The sequence below is a fragment of the Dermacentor albipictus genome, chromosome 4, assembly GCF_038994185.2.
Source record: "Dermacentor albipictus isolate Rhodes 1998 colony chromosome 4, USDA_Dalb.pri_finalv2, whole genome shotgun sequence".
Lineage (NCBI taxonomy): Eukaryota > Metazoa > Arthropoda > Arachnida > Ixodida > Ixodidae > Dermacentor > Dermacentor albipictus.
The window spans coordinates 2,440,639-2,465,754 of record NC_091824.1 but is presented as its reverse complement, the minus strand read 5'-3'; the positions used below and the strand labels follow the sequence as shown (position 1 = coordinate 2,465,754).

The 25,116-nt window shown below is 47.4% G+C and overlaps 1 protein-coding gene across 15 annotated transcripts in view; it reads left to right on the top strand.

Annotated features, from left to right (window-relative positions):
• Positions 1–25,116, top strand: part of lili (LMBR1-like protein) — a 362,867-nt gene that overhangs the window by 203,727 nt on the left and 134,024 nt on the right. For 14 of the 15 annotated variants that reach the window (XR_011513797.1, XR_011513798.1, XM_070536776.1 and 11 more), the window contains one exon: positions 11,824–11,934. Coding sequence is in view for 13 of the 15 variants with exons in the window: in XM_070536776.1 (XP_070392877.1) it covers positions 11,824–11,934 (111 nt within the window). In the remaining 2 variants the exon portion in view is untranslated. Of the gene's footprint in view, positions 1–11,823; positions 11,935–12,356; positions 12,437–25,116 lie in introns of all 15 variants that reach the window. The other variant, XM_070536785.1, reaches the window with a different exon arrangement.

Below are 25,116 nucleotides of genomic sequence, written 5' to 3'. Positions count from 1 at the left end.
AGGTGTCCAAAACTTTGCCAGGCGAAAATCCACTCAGCCAGAAAAAACCAAACGCGCACCACAGTGCCTCGCGTGGTGATCGGGGCAACGCGAGAAAAACGGATGCGCTCTGGCTGGCTCTGGCAGCCCGAGCGTATAGGGTAGCGAGAGGGAAAAAATTGAAGAGGCTCAATGTATCCTCGCAAACAAAAGTCAAAGTAGGAAATAAATCGATAAGACCGTAGTTACCCTGGCTGGCTTCAGTGTCTTGACATGGATGCTTTGGCATAGGTGAAAAAAAAAAAAAAATTGTGATATTTTTTACGGGACATGATAGCTCAAATAAACCACCACAACGGTTCGTCTCATCGGACCTCGCTGCATGCTTTGTCAACTTGCCTGATAATGTGTTGATTTGGCTTGTCTCGTATGTTCCGATAGAAGACTTAAGAAGAGTCAATGCACAGTTGGTGTCAAATGTTTATAACAACATCAAACCCACAAACCTCCGAAATTGAATATCTAGAGCACAACTTTGTAAATGTCAATGCACCTTTCACTTCAAAAGTTTATGACAACTTTATACCCATAAAGTTTCGGAATTGACATCCACGCGCTCCGTAGATTCCGCGGCCTCCGCGCGATTCTGCGGCGAGCCCGTTTGCCATCTTCACGCCCTTGAAACTTTGTGCTCTGATGGGGCTGCTTGCGTTATATGACTCCCAGTGCATGTGCGTTGCCGCGAAATCCAGCCCGAGTTCACAATGTTCGTGGGGAAATGTCTTTTCGAGCATGAAAAGTACATTCTAGACAAAATTCAGAATGATTTCTGGCGCTGGGTGTTGCTTTGGTCGACGGTCCATGTACAGCACGAAAAAATTTCGGCGGGGGCTGAAGCCCCATAAGCTACGCCCCTGCTGGTAACATACAGGAATTCTATAGCATTAATGAGAGGGTGGCAGGTCCTGTCGTGAAACTTAATAAGAGGTACAAAATGAAGGTCGTCCAGGTCTATGCTCCTACATCCAGTCATGATGACCAGGAAGTCAAAAGCTTCTATGAAGACGTGGAATCGGTGATGGGTAAAGTCAAAACGAAATGCACTATACTGATGGGAGACCTCAATGACAAGGTAGGCAAGAAGCAGGCTGGAGACAAGTCAGTGGGGGAATATGGCATAGGTAGTAGGAGTAGCAAGGGAGAGCTATTAGTAGACTTTGGAGAACAGAATAATATGCAGGTAAAGCATACCTTCTTCTGCAAGCGGGATAGCCGAAAGTGGACGTGGAGGAGCCCAAATGGCAAGACTAGAAATGAAATATACTTTATATTCTGCGCTAACCCTGGCGTCATACAAGATGTGGACGTTCTCAGCAAAGTGCGCTGCAGTGACCATCGGATGGTAAGAACTCGAATTAGCCTAGGCTTGAGGAGGGAACAGAAGAAACTGGTACATAAGAAGCCGATCAATGAGCTAGCAGTAAGAGAGAAAATAGAGGAATTCCAGACCAAGCTACAGAACAGGTATTCGGCTTTAACTCAGGAAGAGGACCTTAGTGTTGAAGATATGAGCGACAGTTTTATGGACATCATTAAGGAGTGTGCAATAGAAGTCATTGGTAACTCTGTTATACAGGATGCCAGTAAGCTATCGCAGGAGGCGAAAGATCTGATCAAGAAACGCCAATGTATGAAAGCCTCTAACCCTACAGCTAGATAAGAACTGACAGAACTTTCGAAGTTAATCAACAAGTGTAAGACAGCTGACATAAGGAAGTATGATATGCATAGAATTGAACATGCTCTCAGGAATGGAGGAAGCCTAAAAGCAGTGAAGAAGAAACTAGGAATTGGCAAGAATCAGATGTATGTGTGAAGAGACAAAGCCGGCAATATCATTACTAATATGGATGAGGTAGTTCAAGTGGCTGAGGAGTTCTATAGAGATTTATACATTACCAGTGGCACCCATGATGATAATGGAAGATAGAATAGTCCAGAGGAATTTGAAATCTCACAAGTAACGCCAGAAGAAGTAAAGAAAGCCTTGGGAGCTATGCACAGGGGGAAGGCAGCTGGGGAGGATCAGGTAACAGCAGATTTGTTGAAGGATGCTGGGCAGATTGTTCTAGAGAAACTGGCCACCCTATATACGCAATGCCTCATGACTTCGAGCGCACTGGAATCTTGGAAGAACGCTAACATAATCCTAATCCATAAAAAAGGGGATGCCAAAGACTGGAAAAATTATAGACCGATCAGCTTACTGTCCATTGCCTACAAAGTATTTAGTAAGGTAATCGTAAATAGAATCAGGAACACTTTGGCCTTCAGTCAACCAAAGGACCAGGCAGGATTTCGTGAAGGCTACTCAACAATAGACCGTATTCACACTATCAATCAGGTGATAGAGAAATGTGCGGAATATAACCGACCCCTATATATAGCTTTCATTGATTACGAGAAAGCGTTTGATTCAGTCGAAACCTCAGTAGTCATGCAGGCATTACGGAATCAGGGTGTAGACGAGCCGTATGTAAATATACTGAAAGATATCTATCGGCTCCACAGCCGACGTAGTCCTCCATAAGGAAAGCAACAATATCCCAATAAAGAAGGGCGTCAGGCAGGGAGGTACGATCTCTCCTATGCTCCAATGCAAGTGGTAAAGGAATACATCTTAGGGCAGGTAGTGACGGCAAATCCGGATCATGAGAAGGAAATAATCAGAAGAATAAGAACGGGCTGGGGTGCGTTTGGCAGGCATTCTCAGATCATGAACAGCAGGTTGTCATTATCCCTCAAGAGAAAAGTGTATAATAGCTGTGTCTTACCAGAACTCGCCTACGGGGCAGAAACCTGGAGGCTTACGAAAAAGGGTCTACTCAAATTGAGGACGACGCAACGAGCTATGGAAAGAAGAATGACAGGTGTATAATGTTAAGGGATAAGAAAAGAGCAGATTGGGTGAGGGAACAAACGCGAGTTAATGACATCTTAGTTGAAATCAAGAAAAAGAAATGGATATGGGTAGGACATGTAATGAGGAGGACGGTGGTCATTAAGGGTTACGGACTGGATTCCAAGGGAAGGGAAGCATAGCAGGGGGCGGCAGAAAGTTAGGTGGGCAGATGAGATTAAGAAGTTTGCAGGGACAACATAGCCACAATTAGTACATGACCGGGGTAGGTAGAGAAGTATGGTAGAGGCCTTTGCCCTGCAGTGGGCGTAACCAGGCGGATGATGATGATGATGATGATGATGATGATGATGATGACCATTGATTTCTCTTTCGGTAACGGCATTCAAAACAGGTGAATTGACTCGACAAGAAGGCCAATAGAGCCCACTTTGTTGAACAGACGGCTTGGGTACGGCTGCATAAATGAAATACTCGTTAATTTCATCTGCTAGTGTCTTGCCTCCTAAAGAGTCATTGATTACTATTTGGTTAGCCTGAACCGGTGATGGGTTTCTGCCAGTAATGTAATTTACCAGTCTCCAGATCTTCGCCAGATCTGTTCTTGTCCTAGCAAACATAATAATAAACTTCATAATATGCAAGTTTGGCTTTTTTGATATAAGTGTTTGATTTGTTGCGCTATTTTTAAAATTCTTTGAACAAGTCACCGTATTTGCATTTTATGAATTTATGACACATATTATTTTTCTTCTTGATGCGATTTAGTAAGGCAGTGTCAATCCAGGGCTTTTCAATTTTCCGATTGCATTTTTTGCACTCTCTCCGTGGAAATGCATCATTGTAGCAACTAGGAAAGACCCGAAGAAAAACCTCATGCGCAGAATTTGCATCCTGCTGTAAGTACACATTTGACCAGTCAGCCCACTCAATTAAAGAATGAAAATAGCTTAAGGAGGAATCATTCACCAACCAAGCCTACTTCGTTTATAGTTAGTGGTTATGGTGTGTTGTGTGGCAAAGAATATAGGCAGTTGGTCACTGATGTTGCATGATAATGCTCCTGCTTTGAAATCTGATGCATTCAGGTTTGAAGCACATATGTCTATAGAAGTAGAACTTCGTGAAGTAATTCGGGTTGGCATACGAATAGCATTTTCGCACCCATATGAGGATAAGAGTCATGATTCATTTTTTTTTTATCCCTTAGCGTTAAACCTATCATTCTTCTTTCCATAGCTCCTTGCATCGTCCTCAATTTAAGCAGAATGCTTTTCGTAAGCCTCCAGGTTTCTGCTCCATAGGTGAGTACTGGTAAGACGCAGCTCAGTCATGCTGTTCATGATCTGAGAATGCCTGCCAAAGCACCCCAGCCCATTCTTACTTTTCTGATTATTTCCGTCTCATGATCCGGATCCGCGGTCACTACCTGCCCTAAGTAGATGTATTCGCTTATCACTTCCAGTGCCTCGCTACCTATTGTTAATTGCTTTTCTCTTCCGAGACTGTTAAACATTGGTTTAGTTTTCTGCAGATTAATTTTTAGTCGCATGCAGAAGAGTCGTTGGCCACTCTGTCGATGTTTACATCTCCCAAGAGAAAGAACTGCTTATTAGTATTAATACAATTGATTACTACATTTTCTAAATGCTGTAGGAAATGCCACTTGTAACCAGTCAGTGGTCTGTTCAGGTCAGTAACTAAAAACGTGCTCCTTTTCACCATTAGGCACTCTATATCCCTATTCATAACTGTGCACTCATCGACAATATGATATGTGTACTTTCGTTGTAGATAAATAATCAGGCCACCACCTCTACCGGTTCTGTCTAATCGTATTGGCATGTAATCAGTAAAACTAGGGGAAGGCGGCTCATCCTTGCTTAACCATGTTTCTGTGAACATGAATGCATCAAAATTAATTTGCAGGCCCTTTACCCAAATGTCCAGCTCATCTTGCTTGTTCCTCATGCTACGGACATTCAAGTGTAATAAGGAAAAACATGGGTGTAAATATTGGAAGATTTGATTTTTGTGTGGACGGTTCAGTAATTAAAGAGGCTGAGTTGAGCATAATACTGATTTAATGAGAAATCCGGACCAGCACTATGACGTCTAAGATTATTTGATGCGGGCGATATCTTCTTTGTTTCCAATTCTAATGGCAGCGGTCTGTTCATCTTTGACCCGAACATATTTCCATCTGGCCTTTTTCTTTTCCGCGAGGGCAACACTAAGAATTTGCTTGTTCTGTCATGGTAAAGGGGAGCTGAAACACTTTTAGAAAAAAATGATTTCCCTGCGGCACTCTACAGTTTTGAGTCCACCGTACACAAATATCTTGTATAAAAAGGGTGGAAACAAACGTAAGCGGCTGTTTTTTGCACGAAAATGCTCACCAGCACCAGTGCCGCTGTTGCCCGTGATTGGTCGGGACCGCTGTGACGTCATTCACGAGGACCGCTGGTTTGCGCCGCCGCTTCAGAGCGTACTACGCGGTTCTGTTCTGGCTTCACAGCTTAGTTGTAAGCATTATGGAACATTCTCGCTGTCTTGGACAGTTGTATCTCCGCCGTACATGTTCGAACCAACAGCCGATACAGAATATGATGGCGGCAATGGCAGCAACGACGATTTTGATTGTGCCAACAGCAAGAGCAATGTGTGCACCTTCTCGCGCGATGGAAATCTTAGCTAGCATGTATGTTTTTTTCATGTAGCTGCACCTTCCAATGACGGGAGAAGAAAATGCGTTAAAGTGTCCCTGGGAATTTGCTGCTGGAAGAATACCGAAGCATTAACTTCTCATTAGATTGCAAACACGGGTTGAATTCCGCGATGCCAAGCACCTTGCCGCTGCTTGTCTAAAAGAGTTGACTGTTGGGCTAGTTGGTCGTCCATATTTGAAGTAGTAGCTTAGCGCAAATAAAACCACAGACACAAGGAAACATAATAATAAACTTCATAATATGCAAGTTTGGCTTTCTTGATATAAGTGTTTAATTTGTTGCGATATTTTTAAAATTCCTTGAACAAGTCACCGTATTTGCTTGTCCTTGTCTGTCTTCCTTGTGTCTGTGGTTTTATTTGCGCTAAGCTACTACTTCAAATATGCTTGTCTAAAGTTTCATGGTTTTTTGTGTGTTGATACACGATCGCGAACATAAGTGCCGCGTTTGGCTACTTCAAAGTCTTTAACATTATATGGCTGTGTCACACTGGCTGTTTCAAACTCTTCGATTGGTGATGGTAGTGGAACAGGTTCATCAGGGGCTCGGTTCTCAAGGAGCTCTGCTAGAACCTGAGTGCAAGGCATGGATGTCATGAATTTCAGCATATCATGCATATCAGCAAACATGACAACTGTTGGATTACTTACAGTAATTGAAATACTTTTTCAATAATTCATGTGATGGATTAGTTGTCTAGTGATTTAGTAATGTGAATTATTTGGTGCCTGTAATTTCATGGCTAAAGTAATTTATTAATTACATTAAATGTGCACCAGTAAGCTGTGTACGGCGCCAGAACGTTGGTAGTGTGGTGAGGTGTCACGGAGGTATATGGGGGGAGGGCATGAAATGGTGGCAAGTGTATGTTACCTTGAAGAAAATTTGGCGTCCCTTTATACTTTGCTTTTTGCTTGTATACATGAAAACTGTTTGGAAGCAATCGTAAAGTAATACCAATACTTTTTTGAAAGCGGTAATCGCTAATGTAATTCAAATCAGTGAGCGTAATAAGAAAGTAATGAGTACTGTAATATAATTACTTTCAAATAATAATTTTGCCATTCATGATGCATATCTAATTCTCTAGGTAAAAGGGCAAGAAAACATTTTTTTTGTCCAGCAGCGATGCCTGTATTGGGCTAGACCACGTCGAACGCTGACAAGTTCAATACCTCGCAACGTTACTTCATTATTTGAGCCCATTCGCCTTGCCACGGGCGCGGCTGTGCCGACGCTCGTTTTTGTGGCACTTCGCTGCTGGCAGCAAGCTGTGAGTGCGATATCTCCGGAACGAAGTTTTTACACGCCGAGTTCAACTACTCTAATGCGAGCATGAAAATATTACCGTAACGCCTCATGTCATGCGTTTTGAACACGAATGCTGAACATCTAAACCTGCGGACACCGCGTGCTAGGACAAATAACAAGTATCACTGATTGGGCAAGCATACCCCCGGCCAGTTATTTCACCATATCAAAATAGCGCCGAACAAACAGCCATAGTACAGTGTTCCATGACAAAGTGGAGTGGCAAAACAGGATGAAAAGGGCAAGCTTTTTGCACGCATGTGCATATTCCCGGCTGTGCCTCCACCGCGCTTCGTCATAGGCCGCTGTAAGGTCGTTTGTTCGACACTGAGGTGATCATCTGTTAAAAAATTGCCCGTCTGCACATAAAAACCCTTATCTCAAGCTTTTTCCTCTTGGCAAAGGCCGCTCTTGGAGGTGGCGAGGCGTTTCTCTTGTGCAAAATATGTGAGGCATGCAGACAGGACACAAGAGTAGAGTAGAGAAGTGGACAACACGAACGCCGACTATCAACTGAAGGGAGCACTGAGGCGAAAAATGAAAGAAGACACAAAACTCATCTGCGCATGCTCAGGAATGGTAACACCACGTGTCAATCGGGTGCACGTGCTGGTCTACGTGAGAGATAACTGTTAAGTTAAGTGCAAGCTTCTTGTCCTTCGGAAACATGTGAAACACCACATCGTCTCGCCCGCCTGTGTTTGCACAGGCAAATGCTGCACAGAATGAGGGCATGTTGGGCGCCCTTGGCTGTAGGCACTTACACACTACAGAAAGGAAGCACAATTCACGAAAATCGCAAAAGCAAACAAACGTGAGTGGTGACAGATCTCTCATAGCGTCGTTTACTAAAGCGCAGGACGGAAAGAAACATGCCAGCACAGGCCAGCACACCGGTCTGGCAGCACGGTCCCCGGGAATTACGTCACTCTCGCCGGTTCTCTCCTCCGGCTGCCTCCTCACCCGGCGCCCCAGGATGTGACGGGGGCGTGTCTGCGGGGGGGAATTTAGAAAGCGATTTCCGTCCCTTACGTTAACAAAACGCAGAAAAAAAAATTCAGAACCATAAATTAATAGGTCTGTTCTTCCCAACCTCAGTAATTCATGGCAATTGAAAACTGTTTCAGCTTCCCTTTAAGTGCTCATTCATGTAAATGGTAGTGGTGCTGGTGCCCTCAAATCCCACATCTTCAGATGACTGCGTCTTTTTTTTTTCTTTATTGGCAAGGAACATGTTGTCCTTGGTTCACGATATGAACCGTACAACGATGTTCTTATCCTTACCGCAGGCCATGGCCACCATGTGGCAAATGTTGATATCAGTATCAGTTACCGCTTCACCCACAAGTTCACAGATCTGTTTTATCATTGAGGTCGAGTGAAGCTCCTCTGGCACACCCCTAATTTCCAGGTTATTACTTCGCTGATATTGTTCGAGCTCGTCAACTTTCTTTTCAAGTCTCTCGCTTTCTGCTTTGAGATGTTAATTCTGAACTGTTAACGCTTTTATTTCTTCATGTAGCACCTTGATGTCACTAGCAATTGCCTTAACTTTATCACAGGTGTCGCTACAGAAGCGCAGACTATCTTTTATTTCCTTCATTTCAGCCCACATTTCCCTGCAGAAGTCAGGAAACCCACTTGCGAGTTCCTTTTTTTCTTTCTTTAACATCGTGTTCCCACGTCAAAAAGCAGTCATAATACAAATCAATACAAATACAAATTAAATACAAAAGTAAAATACAAAATACATTTTAAAACTCGTAGTAAAACGTGGCTAGTTGCATGACCAAGGGGATGTATAATCGAGGTTCCACACGCACGCGCAAACACATCACACACACACGCACACACACACGTGCGCGTGCGCACGCATGCACACACACACACACATACACACTCTCTCTCTCTCTCCCCCTCCCCTAAGCTCTCCCGCCTTTGCACCATGTGACCAGCTTTCCACGCTTCACATATGTACACTTTTTAAAGCAAAGCTTTCGTTGCCTCTTCCTTCGACTTTTCCACCGCTGCTGCTGCAGTATTGCACCGCCGTATTGGGAAGTGGTTTAGTGCGGAATATACAGGGCAGGAGCATAGACAGATACGAAACATGACGCAAGAAACTCATTTGGAGCTTCGCATCGATGGTTCTCACAATGCCGTGTGGAGCTGCCTAGGCCAAATTACCAAATTACCAAATTAATTATTATTAATTATTATTATGCCATTCTTTGGCATAATACCATCTTGGCAGCTGTAATTACCTGTGGCCCGCCACAGATGCATTGCAGAAACTGCCGTGCTTATCTTCCTACTAGCATGCAACAGCCTAGAGGGGAGATAGAAAGGTAGAGAGAAGGTAGGGAGAGGCTGCAGAGAATAGGTAGAATTGAAGCAGCCATGAAACGAGTGAATGACAGCCTTGCCACCCTTCCCTCGCAGTTCCCACACATGGGAGGAGGGCGCGACAGGTTAAAGGCGATGTAAGAATGCAGGCAAACGGTACTACTAGACACGAGAGTGGTTGCAGACAAGCTGGACAATGTTACGTTTAAGATGTCGTGCGGTATGTTTCTTATTTCTGAAAAATAAACACCATGCAAATTTTGTCAAGCCGGCAACTGACTCACGACGTGCAGATGCAAAGCCGCATTAAAGCACCATAGCATTTAGATGACACATGGAAGCGGTTGCATGTAAAATCAACACTTATGGGTCCACCGTGGTAGCCCTGGGGTAATGACATTGCTTGAGGTTGCGGGTTTGATCCTGACTGATGTGGCTGAATTTCGGCAAGGGTGAAATACAAAAACACTCGTGTAATTAGGTTTAAGCGCTCTCTAAGCAAGTCCAGGGGGTGAAAATTAATCTGTTGTCCGCCACTACGGCATACCTCATAATCCGATTGTGGTTTTGGCACGTGCAGCCCCATAATTCGTTTAGAGTTTAACACTTATGCCACGATGCGATATGCCGGGAAAATGCTACCTTCTCTAAGGTTATGAACAATGGCACACAACAACGCCTCAGGCACATGCGTCTCGCTGTGTGTTTTGTGCACTACTCAGACAAACAGTAGTATTGCATGCAAGATAACGTTTAACATGAACTCACCAATCTCGTATTGTACTAAATGCTGAATAAATTAAACCTTTGCTGTCTAGGTCACTGCTAATTATTGTGAATCAAAGCAAACAGCATAGAAAGCATTGCTTACGTTGATTCCCACAGTGCATGGGATCCGCATGATTTTTTCCCACTTTGACACTTCTAATGGTAATGCATTAGAAAAAAATCATGTAAGCTGTAACTTACAGGGCTTATGAAGGTTTTGCAGGAGCTCTCAGAAGTTAGTGCTGTTTCAGAATGGTGTATAAAACATCTGTTTTGCCCACTATAGATGTTATAATAGATGCAATTCTTGCAGAGTTGGGATATAGTGTTTTTATTGCCGAGTCAGAGTTGTAAACTTATTAATCCATAAGCATTCTTTGGCGAGTACCCCAGCTAAATGTGTCACGCGAGAAGTGTAATGCCTTATATCTGCACAAAAATGTGTAATTTGCGAAATTAAGACATGTAGTCATTATAATAGCGTAAATGTGGACGATTGGTAGCTTTATAAGTGACAACGAGCAATTGAAACAAACAAAGACTTGATCGGAGAGAATTTAGTTAGCAAAATTGGGTCTGTAACGCGAAAAGCATGATCCCTTACCCATAGGGATACCTAGGGCTCCATAGAAAATGCGTGGGGAAGCCAATAGTAGGGTTGGGCCAACTGAAATTTGGGAAACAAAATGAAAAGCTAAGTAACAGCTGAGCCAAGGAATGCTTGCATGCATTTTTAGGCAATTCTCAGAATCTCTCTAATTTTCTCGTTTTTTTTTCTGTTCAAGAATGTTGTGAAAGGATTGATGGCTTCAGGGAAAAAATATACTCCCTACATCTGGTAGATTTTACTTTTTACTTTTAAATAGAACTAACTTCATCAAAATTGGTGCAGTAGTTGTCCCATGACAACAGCTACTTAATGTGGGTGTTTTTCATGGGTGCTTCGGTGCCTCTCACAGGCACTGGGCTGGTGCGGATGCAGGTACTAGGCTGTGTCTGAAAGAGCTGCCCAACTTCGTCGCTGTAGCAACAGTGAATCCTCCATGTAGCACGTTATCGGATATTATGGAAGTAAATATAAAATGTTTCTACCAATATCAGCGTATAGCAAATATATGCTTATTACGAATATTGGTTGCAACATAAGTATTTTCATGTCAGATGCAACTTGGTTTTAACAAGGTTCAACACTAACTTGGGTGACTGCACGAGCAATGGGGGGGTCCCTCACACATCAACAGCCTGCCATTTGCTAAAACCCGCTGCAACGACTTTGCTGCAGTGCTTTGCTTCGTGACTGCTTTTTCTTTTACCTCGATGGGCATTTGTAGTGAACTGAAATGATTATTGCTCCAACAGTGTTAGTTGCATGCATTTTAGTGTCTTATCTCGTCTGGATCTCGAATGTTTTGCTGCAGCTGTAGTCGCACACTGTTCTTGTTGCTGAGAATATTTTGGGTTTCTGTGGCTTCCTAGAGCAGCGTCATTCTGTCTGAATAAAGGAATGTGTCTTCACCTAAAGAACTTGTATGTTAAATTAAAAGCCACTGTAGCACACTGGAAAAATTTGCATGTGTTGTAATGTGGAAGTATAATGCATGAAATAGAAGCACTGGAGCCTTAATACAGTGAAGAACAAAGTGCTGCCTTAGTTCATACGTATGATCTATAACTGCAGCCATGTTTGAGATGACTAAGCTCCTGTGCTTTGAAATAAGCACGAGTGATCATAGGATGGCCCTCTAAACATGCATTGGAATCTGTGTGCAGAGTTGGAGATCCACTACTCTGTGCCTGGTCACAGAAATGGAACAAATGGCTGTGCTGCTTCTGTGTTTCAACGAAAACTGTCGCAGCTCAGCAAGATGCGCAGAGAACTAGGTGGGTGCACATTTGACTTCCTAGTATTGTAGAAGGGTAATTTGCTATAATACATCTGGATTAGCCTGGATTGCCACTAAAGAAACATTGTCTACAAACACCATCTGTTGCCCTTGTGTATTCCAGGTTGTTTTGCAGAAATGACTGTCAACTTCTGACTGAACATTGCAGGTTCTCAATATTTCCTGACCGAAATCAAAGTTTCTATTAGAAGAGAATGAGCAATCTGTGGTATCCTGTGTTGACTTCTGGTTTCGGTTTTGGGTCTTTACAGCATTTGGCGCTGAGTGGCGCCCTGATGTAAAGACCCAAAACCGAAACCAGAAGTTAACACAGGATACCACATCACCTGTACCTGTACCTTTCAAATTGGATTCAAAGTGGAATCTAGGTGATACAATCATGCCTGATGCAAATTTCAGGATGGTTCAAAATGAATTGAGGATGATTACCTTTTTCCGCAAGCGGGTTAGCCGAAAGTGGACGTGGAGGAGCCCGAATGGTGAGACTAGAAATTAAATCGACTTCATACTCTGCACTAACCCTGGCATCATACAAGATGTAGACGTGCTCGGCAAGGTGCACTGCAGTGACCATAGGATGGTCAAAGAAAAAGAAAATCAAAGAAAAACAAAAAAAGAAATGGGCTTGTGCAGGACATGTAATGAAGAGGGAAGATAACTGATGGTCATTAAGGGTTATGAACTGGATTCCAAGGGAAGGGAAGTGTAGCAGGGGACGGCAGAAAGTTAGGTGGGCGGATGAGATTAAGAAGTTTGCAAGGATGACATGGCCACAATTTGTACATGACCGGGGTAGTTGGAGAAGTATGGGAGAGGCCTTTGCCCTGCAGAGGGCATAACCAGGCTGATGATGATGATGATGATGACACTAAAAAGTGTAATTTTGTCAAATTTTGCTGCGTATATCAGGGTGTCTACCAACCGGGAAAACCAGGAATTCTCAGGGAATTTGAACAGTATGGAAAAACTCAGGGAAAACTCAGGGAATTTGTGCTTCCATCAGGGAAAATTAGCTGTAACTTTATTGAAAGGGAACGAAAGTCGTGTTAATGCCGGCTCCAGTAACAGAGGAATCGCAACGAATCGTCATTGACGCCGTGTCATCGGAACGATGTATTGCCAGAGTAGTTAACGACCGATTTTCTAGACGCCCGATTTTCCGGACATGCCCGATAATTTGGACGGTTTTGCGGTACCACCACGTACTCCATATAGTCAATGTATACTGCCCTGACTGCAGGTCTGAAATGGCATTAATCAAAGCCGCCACCGCCGCTATTTTGATTATCTCGCCGCCTCGAACCGGCACTCTCGCAGGCAGATCCGCTGGCAGCCCTAACCACCACCGCGGCAACGTTAGGCCTAGCAGCTTCTATGTTCGCTATTAAGCTTCTTGCCGTGCGGTGCCGTGTTTTTCATTGAAAGAATTCGCCGCTATCACCAATGGCACCGACTCCGCTTTTGTAATCCTCGCGATTGGCTTTGAAACTCGCAGAGCACAGCGCGTTGCGTAATGCCAGTCTCCGAAAGTTAGCTTCGCCTCAGTACAACAGTGTTAGGCGGTGAAGCATAACAAGCGTGGGAAGGGGGCAATTGTCACGGGACATAGTATGTATTCCTTAATTACACATGCGTGCACCCCGTCTCCTGTCACAGTACAAGCCCTGATATGCCTAATAAGCGTACTGGCAGGCCTTCAGAGCTTTTTCAGACTTGCCTGTGGTAATTTTAGCCCTTAAAGGCAGTTAAAGACATGCATTAATTTTTTTCAGACTGCCCGGTTTTTTTTTCGTTTTCTTTTTTGCGGCCCCTCGGAAATCCGAAAAATCAAATGTTGACTGTACAACTGACCAAGAGGATGCTTCAGATGATCCATGTGGTGAAAGCGTGGTAGAAGGAGGATGAGAACAGAAAGGACCGACACACTGAGGAATTAACGGGAAAGGAATTGCCGGCGCCTTTTTGAAGGAGCTTGAGCTAAAATAACTAAGTGTTGGCTGACGCTGAGACACAGGTGACCCTCATCCAAACCAAAATAAATTGTTTAAGCAGTGAAACCCAACACTGAGATGTTGTGTACGGGCTGAGAGTATGTCAGGACAGTTGAGGTTGACTTTCCAGCTGCTGAGAGAGAACCTTAATAATTAGTTGTGACAAAGTTCAGGACCTCATACAGATGAGCTTGCTATCAGTTGATGGAAATAGCTGATATTAAAAAAATATTTACTTATGTATGCATCTCCTTTTCATTCGTATTTGAAAATGTTCGACTCAATTTGGAATGGGCTTTACTATTTCTTTCTTTGTGCATTTTATACCTTCCTTCTGTTTTCTTTTTAAATAAAATAGATATTACTCCTTACTATTCAAACTGGATTAAGTCTTTTTTTTGTTTCAGTATGCTTACTAGAGAGTGACAGCATCGGGCAACGTGGTGTCGGCCTGTCTTGACATAAAACAAAGTTCTGGCTCATTCAGGGAATTTCGCAAAGGTGCTCAGGGAAAACCTGGAAAACTCAGGGAATTTGGAAATGTCAACTTGGTAGACACCCTGGTATATCTTCCAGATATTTCGCCATGAGAGTAAGAAAGGTGTTACGATTGCAGAGAAAAAGAAATTGCAAAATAGAAAATTTTGAGCAAATTGTCTGTTTCATTGCAGCGTATCCCCTTAATTTCCCTATTTTTCTGGGTTTTTTAACGTTTCTGGTTGAATTTAGTTTTGGGTGATACAAATTTTTCCGCCGTCCCCAGAGATTTGTATCATCGAGATTCTACTGTGTCAGTTTTTCGCATGTGCACATAGTACCATGTGAGCACATATCGCTTTAAGAGATCCTTGGATACAGATTACTATATTGTTAAGGGCCCCATGTCGCAGAAAATCTGGCATCCCGTGTCCAACGTCAACCGTCTTGTGAGCGAAAAATTATCCTGACCCACATATACCTAACCATGCAGGCCCTCCGTGTAGCACAGAGATGTTATTGAACTAATTGATATTCTCAAAGTAAAATGCGTCAGAACAATCATAAAGTATGACTTACACTCAACCTACAGACATGATAACGTCGGATTGTAATTTTAATATACAGCATGGACCGCTTATAACGTAGGTCGCGGGAGTCGGGAAAATCCGCATTATAAGCGGTACTGCACTATATCAAATGAGCCATTTTTAGACTCTTATTCACATGCAAATATGGTCAACCCACCTTTTATTATGTATTTTACAACTTAACGCGCAGTAAAGCACCAGAATTGGACACTAAACAAAATGTTTTATTTTTTTTCATCAATGAAAAAATGCTGTTATTTTCGTCTGGCGCTGAGCCTTCACCGCATTATGCACCATCTCATCTTCAATAGCTATCAGACGCTGGGAAGCTTTCTCGCTCAAGCCCTTCGGCGCGCAGTACACCCTGAGCTTGCTTATGTAATCCAGTGCATCTCTGTGCGGAAGTCCCGGTGTGCTGTCTCCTTCGTCATCGTCATCGTCCGATACACTGTCATCGCGATCACGCACTGCTGCTACAATTGCTTCGTCTGAGTCTGCTTCTTTGCAGACAAAGTCATCGCAATCCTCGTTCACGAAGCCTTCGAACATGTCGTCCTGTCCAACAATGTTCTTTTTCACCAGATCCGACCACACATCATCCACATTGAGGACTGCGTCGACATCGTCGCCGCGGTGGCTATCGTCGCTCCTCACATCAGGATCGCTGACCACGGCGTTGCGCACAAACCCCGCCTTTGCGAAACACTTGGCGATGGTTGATGCTTTTATCTGCCACCAAGATGCCGTGATCATGTCTATAGCACTCCGCAGGTTTACCTTCATTGCTTCGTCTCGCTGAAGGTTAATAGCACTCTTTCACAGATTCGTCTTTTATAATGCGCTTTCACTGCAGTGATTACGCTTTGGTCCATCGGCTGGCTCTTGGCTGTGGTATTTGCGGGCAAGAACTTGAGGCTCACTGCACTGAGCTTTAAAGTTACATGATGGGCACTGCAGTTGTCAAGAACTAGGACAACTTGTCGCTTTTCTAACACCATGTCCTCGTCAAATTTTTTAAGCCTAGTTGCAAATAGCTCCCGAGTCATCCATGACTTTCTGTTGGCCTTATATGTAATCGGCAGGCACCCTCTTTTTTTTGAAACAGCGCGGCCGCGCCAACCTTCCGACCACAAATAAGCGCCTCTTGTCGCTGCCATCCATATTGGTGCAGAAGAGAACGGTAAACCGCTCCTTCGAAGCCTTTCTACCAGAGCAGCGTTCGTGGGACAGTGCGAGTGTGTGGTTTGGGAGCAAATTGTAAAACACGCCAGCCTCATCCGCATTGTAAATGTCCCGCTCGGCGTACTTCGCCAGCATGGTCTCCATGTTTATACTGAGCCAGGCCTGAACAGTAGAATCATCAACTTGTGCGCTCTCCCCGGAAATAACACGGCAGCTTATTCCGTGCCGGTCCTTAAATCGCTGAATCCACCCATTTAATGGGTTGAAACTATCGTGGCCCAACAAGTTTGCAAATGACCTGGCCTTTGCTTGTAGAATCGGACCACTCACGGGCACATTCTGGGCTCGCACCTCGCAGAACCATTTGAATAAAGCGGCGTCGACATCTTCATACTTTGATGAACATATCCGCTTCCTTTCTAGTGATCCACAATTTTCTTGCAGTTGCTGTTGCACCTTGTCCCTGTTCTTCCAAATTGCCGACACTGTTGTGTCGGCGATGCCGTACTTCTGCGCGACGGAAACCTTCTTTAGGCCACTTTCGACGTCTTTTATAATACTTTGCTTCGTCTCCAAGGATAAAGCTTGTCGTTTTCTCGAGTTGGAAGGATCAGGCGCCATGGCAACTTAGCCCAGCGTGACACAAACGCAAGAGAAGGAAACACGTTTTCCGGTAGCTAGGCCTACAACGCTGGCAGCACACTTCGGTATCACAAGACGACGACTTGCGCGTACCCACACAGGAGAAAAGGAGTGGCGCATGTGCAAAGCCAGCATGTCAACCGGCCACCCTTAGCAAATGGACTTCCCCAACGTTTCCCCTTCTCTCCCACTGAGTGGGACCCACCCGGTTACGACGGCGGCGCGGGTGCTCGGTCTGGCTTGGCCCCGCCCTCGCGGCGCTGCACAAAGAAAAGCACCAGATAAGGCGGCTAGTTGTGCTTCTTTCTTCGCACGCTGCACAGTCTCTCTCTCCTCTATTTTTCTCCCCTCTTGTGATGGGTTTCGTGGCTTTCTTCTCCCTTTTTGTAGAGGGTGCAGGCATTGTAGTGCCGGGGGGTGCGTTCCCTTCTCTTCGGAGAAACCGCACTATACCCGGACTTCCGTCGTGCGCGACCGCGCGCTAAACGGTATGCTGACACATTAAACTCTATGGGAGGCGTACTGGTGGTCACATAAAGCCGCAATATATGCGGTCCCGCACTATAGGCGGTTACATTATAAATGGTCTATGCTGTACGAGAAAACAATTTTGTTATGCAGAAATTCGAAGACAAACCCCGTTTCCAGCATTTCTACTATCCATAGAGTGGTGTGTCTGGTTCCTTGCAACACCATCCAGGTGGCACTCGCGTCCGCAGCCCGCGCTAGAGGCTGCATTTCTGCCAGAAAGCTCGCCTTCATGCATAGCGTTCGCCAGTCTTGGTAAACATTATGGTTACATAAACTGCAGTTTGCCGGGAAGCATGAGAAGCAGTCAGTGATATTTGAATGCTATCGCAAAGCTTAAGGGGGGATGCAGCACTTGAAATACGAAAATTGACCCGAAAATTCAATCTCTCCATTTTCACGTTGCCAAGACCCTTCTGCACTGATCTGCAGATTATGGTTTCAAAATTGTGCACATTTTATCAAATATAAAAGATACAAACGGCTAATGTGCGCATGCGGACCTCTAAATTGAAGTCTAAAGTCGCCCTAATTCAACCACCCGCAGCCCACAAACTATGTGCTCCACCACTGCCTCTTGTTGGAAAGCTCGTGTTTCCAGCGTTTCATCTTTTTTCAGCAAGCAACCCTGCTCACCAGGCTAAAGAGAAGAAAGCAACGGCAAAATAATATGCAGCGTGAGCTTCTATTGGTTGGTCGGTGCACATGACCAAAATGGTGGTTTTTGATGGGCTAGGGAAGCTTGTTTTCAGCATTGTTGTGCCTGCATCGTCATTATGAAGAGTTATTTCGGAGGTGTGTTATACCTAACGTGATCATGTGGTTCATCATGCCCGGCGGTGCGACGAACTTCTGATCTCTGCATCATTTCATGCGTGCATGACAAAAGAAAGGCAGGGGCAGAAAGCGTGTTGGAGCTGCTACTGCGTTGCAGGAGCATCTGAGGAACAGTCTAGCTATGACATCACCAGATAACGCCGTCGTGACTGAAGGCGCTTCCCCGGCAAGCACGTGCAGTATGGACTCCGGCCGCGTAAGTGCAAACATCAGTGTTATTGGTGACGGGTGTGCGTGCGGTCGCTTCCCCTGACTGTGTGGACTCGGGCCATATTAGGATAAAGAGGGATGCTATCGGTGACTGCGAGGTGCACGAGGACACTTCCCGTGACAGCGTGCGCGATGCAGACTCCGGCCGTATGAGAATAGACACTGATGTTCGGTGTCGGAAAAGTGCGCAAGGCGCCCACCCGTGAAAAGGCCACACTTGAGGGGCTTTGGTTGGCACCAGCAATGGCACGGAAGGTCGAGCCTTCGCAGAGGCATGCAGCGACGGCGCCATTGTTAGATCAACCTACCGCTCCTTACATTCTGTGATTTGGAGTTCGATCTCAAAGGAACAGCATGCATTTCTCTTTGCCGTGTAAGCTACTGTTGCGAAAGCTGTCCTATGCTTCAACACTGGGAATCTGCATGCATGTATGCTGCAATTCTATGGCAGCTATACATGAATATCTGTGGCAGTGCATCTCAGAGAGCAAAGGAGAAAGATCTCTGCCGAAGTGTGTGGGGAGCACCCGCCTCCATTTCCTCTCCTGTACCCGCGTCGTCCCGTTCGCACGTGGTGGACGGGTCGAGCCGGCGTAGACAAAGGAGAGAGGCATTACGCGCTCTCCCTTTCTCCGTTGCTCTTGTGACGCGCGTACCCCTCTCCCCCCACGCGGCTCACGCGAAAGGGAAATGTATCCAGCGGGCGAGGAGGACTTCCCCTCGCAGAAAGGGAAAAAGGCATAAAAGCACGCCACCGGGGGAGACTCTCTCTCTTGGGACGCCGACACCTGGACCGCCTGGACGAAAGCACCTGCTGCATCCCGTGAGTGATCTCGTTTGTTTGACCTACCCAGACAACGAGGCAAGCCTATTTACTACTATTACTGAGAGGACGTCCCTCTGCGAGTGTTCGCTATTGCTAATAGCAATAAACGTTATTACCGTTGACACCGCTGGTTGCCTTATTCGTTCGAACCCGGCGTAGCTGCGATTCCCGCGCTACGGGTTGGGAGTACCACAAAGCGACTGCGTGGGGCTAGATCCGGAGCTCGCCTTCAGCCCTAGCCGCACGCAAAGTGGAACCCCGCATTTGGCGCTACCAACGTGGATTGAATTCAGCAACACGGCGAGTCTTCTGGTGTGTGTTGGCGCTAGGACTACCTACGTTTCAGCGAACAATGGCGGCTGGCTTGTCTGACCTCTCAGATTTGTTCATGTTGTCAAATGTAGCGACGCAAAGTCAGCAGCCTATTGCTAACGCGGCGGCAGCTGCTGAACAAACCAGCAGCTTTGGTTTTGAGTGTTTCATGCGGAACAGTCAGGCTGGCGCAAATGCCATGTGGGCAGAGGTTAACCCCAATACGAGGCCTACCACGTCGAGCCCCTCGCCGCATCGCGATGCGGACACACAGGCACACGTGCCACTAAATAACACAACCCCGACGGCGGAGGCATCCGGCCCTTTGGGCGAGAGTTTGCCGTCTAGCGAGGCAATGCTGCAAAATGCGTTGCAAATCATGCAGAGCTTAGCCGGCGCCCTGCAAGGCACAATGCAGGCCTCGTCGCAGAGCGAGCGACCACGGATTAAAGTATACATGCCTACCTACAGTGGGTACCACGATCGCACGAGTGCAAGTGAGTACCTCGACCGTCTGCTGTATTACCAGCAGGCAACCGGGCTTTCAGACGCCGAACTAGTCGCGCGCGTGATCGCGGTTTCACTGACCGACCAGGCGGCTTGATGGTTCCGACTGACTGGACACCAATGCAGCGCAGTAGAAAAGTTCCGCGCGAACTTTCGCGAACTTCTGGCCAATTATGAGTGGCATTTGAGTAGAGAGCAGGAGCTTCGTACCCAGCATCCGGACGAGTCCCTGCTGGAATATGTTCGAGCGATGGACGAACTTTATCGTCTCGTGAACCCCCTCGCCACCGATGAAGAGAAAGTTAAGCGCGTCACACGGCAGGCGCATGCCACTTTCGCGGCCTATTTCAGAGGGCGTAGGTTTAGAGACCTAGACGAACTCGCCGCCGAGGCGAAGTGAATCCAGGGAGACATTCTCGCGGCGCGAGCGTACTGCCCGCCTCCAGCCGCGGCGCTGTCACTCGAGCCTCGCTGCGCGTGGAACGGCGGCGCGATCACTTTCCACTCGTCTAGAGTCGACGTGTCAGCATCGTTCGCGGAGCAGCAGGTCCAGCATAGTTGGGAGTTATTAGACCGTGCTTTGGACCCGTACGCCTACGCGCTGAGAACAGCACCGACTAATGCCGCACTCAGCGCGCCGCGACAGGAACGAGAGGCCGATGCGAGACTGGAGGAGCGGCACACGCTGAACGCAGTTCAAGGAAGCTACGGTGGGCCAGAGTGGAGCGACGGCCGCCCAGGCCACCGAGGCTTCAGCGGCCGCTGCTACCAATGCGGCTGATCAGGGCACATCGCCTGTGACTGCGGCCACACGCCGGGCCGAGGCCGAGCGCGTGGCTCGGGAAACGGGCGAGGCCGCCGGTGATCCACCTTGGGTCCCGTGCGGCGATGTCGAACATAGCCGGTGGTATTGAGCTACTTGCGCCTTTGGCTTGTCGCGTAGGAGGTGTTGCAGACTCGCAGGCGCCGTTCATCGAGCTAACGATAGCCCGAAAAAAATTCGCTGCATTATTGGATACCGGAGCAAGCACTTCATTATTTGGTGACGAGGTGTTGCATCATCTCCACGAGAGCAATATCCGCTTGAGAGATAATGACACCACCTTCCGACTGGCGTCCGGCACAGCACAATCGAGCATTGCAGCTAGGTTAGTGATCCGTTGGGAGGAATGCGTCACGCGACAACGCCTTGTACATCTCCCGGGTTTATCAGTGCCTGTTATTTTGGGTCGAGACTTTCTTGTCAAGTCGGGCATTGTAATAGACATCGGCAACGGGGGTTACCGAGAGAACGGAACGGGTGCTTTAAAGCTTTTCGCAAAAGCGCCCGTGGCAGCGGAGACACGCCAGTCTCCGGGCGCGGTGCGACTGGGCCACACCTGGCCACAGCCAATCGAGCGAACCGTAATCGGCGCAGGCAAGGAGAGAGACACGGTGGCACAACAGTGCGCCACTGTTCTGCGAGGAGTAACGCACCTGCTTTTGTTAACGGGCACGACTGTCATCGCTGTTGTACGAATATGACGCGATTTTCACTGACCGTCCGGGCCACACTACGCCAGTCAGGCACAGGATATACACGGGTGACGCAGCGCCATGAAAATCTAATCCTTGGCCGATTAGCTTGACTAAGTGGAAAGCACTTGATAGCGCCTTAGACGAACTCATCGACCCAGGCGTGATGGAAAGGTCAAATAGCCCATGGGGCTTCCCAGTAGTTCTAGTCCCGAAGAAGGACAATACCTATCGCCTTTGTGTAGACTACCGCAGGCTGAATGAGGTTACGAAGAAGGATGCGTACCCTCTACCCTCCATTTCCTCTTTAGTGTCTAACCTAGGCGGGGCGAAGTACTTTACGACGCTCGATGCTAGTCATGAATACTTTCAAGTCGAAATGGACAAGGGTGACAAAGAGAAAACGGCTTTCACTTGTCACGGTGGCTCTCTCAATTTAAGAGAATGTTTTTTGGTTTGGTCGGAGCTCCCGGTACTTATCAAAGGTTGATGGACCGAGTGCTAGGAGACGTGAAGTGGCAACATGCCCTCGCATATCTGGACGACACAGTGGTATATTCGAAAACATTCGAGGAGCACTTGCACCACTTGAGAGATGTCCTAGACAGGCTGAGGTCCGCGGGTATCACGCTGAACCCGAACAAAGCTCAGCTAGCTGCGAGCGGAATAGCGCTGTTGGGATTCACGCTGGAAAATGGCCGCATCCTGTCGAGTGAGGATAAGCTCGAGGCTATACTGAGGTACCCATCGCCGAAAGATATCGGGGAACTGAGGCGCTTTCTGGGATTGGTGAACTTTTATCGCCAATTCATTCCAGACTGCATGGCAGTGCAAGCGCCTTTGACGAAGCTCTTGAGGAAAGACGAACGGTGGACTTGGGGTCAGGAGCAGGAGGCGGCACTGCGTGGCCTCATGGAGGTGCTCGCTGACACGGCCGAATTGCAGCTGCCCGACTTGAATAGGGAGTTTGCGATTCAAACAGATGCAAGCGACCTAATCCTAGGTGCAATTTTGTTTCAGAAGCACGGAGGCACTCACCGACCGGTTGCGTTCGTGAGTCGCTCATTGACGCCGGCCGAAAGGAACTACTCGGTGACAGAGGAGGAGTGCCTCGCGATAGTTTTCGCTCTGCGAAAGTTCGACTATTACATCGATTGAGTGGCATTCAAGGTTGAGACTGACCACATGGCTCTCACTTGGTTGAGGTGCTTGAGCGAGCCGAGTGGCCGCCTGGCGCCTTGGCCACTGCTGCTGCAGCATTACGACTTCACCGTGCGCTACCGCAAAGGAAAAAGCAATGCCGCAACTGACGCACTTTCGTGAGCGCCAGTCCGAGGCGACGGAGAGGCTTAAGTAAGGGACGCGGAACAACCGTCGATCCTGGGTTGTTGCGATCCTGGGTTGGTTGTGAACCACGTAGATGTTGTCAGTTCCGCAGGAGTCATCTTCAGCAGAGAGGAGCTGTTCGAGGCTCAGCAGAAGGACTCATTTTGTCGAAAAGTGCTCGCTGAGCTCCGGGAGCAGGGTGGTGCGGCCGCCGCACACATGGAGGCAGCTGGTATTGATGTCTGTGCTAAGCGCTCGGGAACAGTTGTTAGCGCGCTGGATTCTTATCTGCTGAATTCCGACGGCGCCTGCTGAGGTATATTTGCACCGAGGACGACGAAAGTGAGGTGTTTAAGATGGTGATACTGCGCGCGTTGCGAGGAGCACTGCTACGCTACTTTCACGACTCGTGCATCGCTGGGCACGCGAGCAGCCCCAAGACTTACGTTGAGTTGTGCTGTCTCGCTACCTGGCCAAGCATGAAACGGGACATGATGCGCTACGCCCGCTCATGTCATGTGTGCCAAAGCGTGAAGCCCCGAGGTGTACGACCACCCGGCCTCACGCAGCCTATCGACAGCCAGACTCCCTGGGCTTCTTCGATTTTCCACTTCTGGCTACCCGCGGGCTGCCAGAGCCAGCCAGAGCGTCTTCGTTTTTCTCGGGTTGCTCCGCCCACCGCACTACGCACTTCCGCCGGGCGTTCGTTTTGCTCGCGCTGGACGGTTCTGGCTACCCGCGGGCTGCCAGAACCTGCCAGGACGATTTTGGTCTGGCTGCTCTCTGGAAGTTCTCTGGCTAGCAGACGACTAAAAGAGGCGATGGGTGCTCGCCGCCATCTTTACGGGGACTTCACGGATTGCTACACGGGCGCTTGAGGACTTAAACTTACCTCGCTCAGCCAACTGTCTACGGTCATCTTCGGATTTCCTTACTTCTAGCGTTATCGTTTTAGGTGCTAACGCTCCGTTCCGCATCGCGAAGCGGTGTGATACGAGCCGTGGTGAACCGTTTGAAGCTTGTGTGTGTGTGTGTGTCCCCCCTGATTGCTTCTTCGCGGCGGTGATCAGCACGCCGCGCTCTCATGCGTGCATGTTATCTGCATCGTGTTCCACGCAAGCTGTAGGCGCTCATTCACACATTGCGGTACATTTTGGGTTCGTCTTTCACTGATGGCGTTCCTTTTCACATATCTCGCGTATGCATGCGGATGTATCTCCTTTTTCTGCAGTTAGCTAAGGCTTTGCAGCTAGCCCGTGTGCGCTCCGTCTCTCCGTCGTATGCTTGGGTGGCAGCTCGAAACCGACATGTGTTCGAACTGCAGGCCGTTGATCTAAGAATACACAGATTGCACTCGGTACATTTAGACGCACGTACATTGGCTTATTGCTCTCATGATTGCGACCAATGTTGTTTTTCGTGTGAAACGTTTCGCTGGTCACAGGCGACGTGCATTGTCACGCGCCAGCCGCGTCCCCAGCTCCTTAAATGAGAAGCACCATCAGCCACAACAAACTTTCTGAAATCGAAGCCCAAACAGGTCGGCGCGAAATTTTATGCGTATGAGACGTACCCGTTAACCTGCTTTTTCATGTCTTGTGATGACACAACGCCAACTCATCATTGTCGCCAGTGGTCGACGTGATCGCTGCGAGCAGGGATCCTCCAGCTATCGCTTTCGAACATACAATCACGATTTCGCGTCTTGTCATGCGCCTTGTCGGAGGCCATCGGTTGCGCTGCGCAAGGCGAGGTTGGCCGAGTCGCGCGAAATCGCGCGAAAGTGATCGTGTTCCTCGCGTCGGCCTCGACGGGCGCTGCCATGCTGGTAGCATGTTTACATTTGGCCAGCTGTACCGGCGTTCGATTTTGCAAACTTCAGGCAGGTTCGGGTTGTCTTGGGGATCCCAGCCCACGTGACTTCCTGTCAGAACCGGAACTAGCTGGCTGCCGTCTGGCTCCCAGCGGGCTGCCAGAACTCCGAAAATCGAAGAAGCCCCCTGGCAAATCGTGGCGTGTGACGTCATTGGACCGTATCCCACCACACCGAGCAGGAACAAATTCTTGCTTGTAGTCACAGATCACTTCAGTAAATGGGTCGAACTTTTCCCCTTGCGAAAACTGACGGCACGAGTGATCATGGATAAGTTGATCGAGGTTTTCACTAGATTTGGCTTTCCGGAGCAGTTGATAACGGACAATGCGTCCTACTTCAC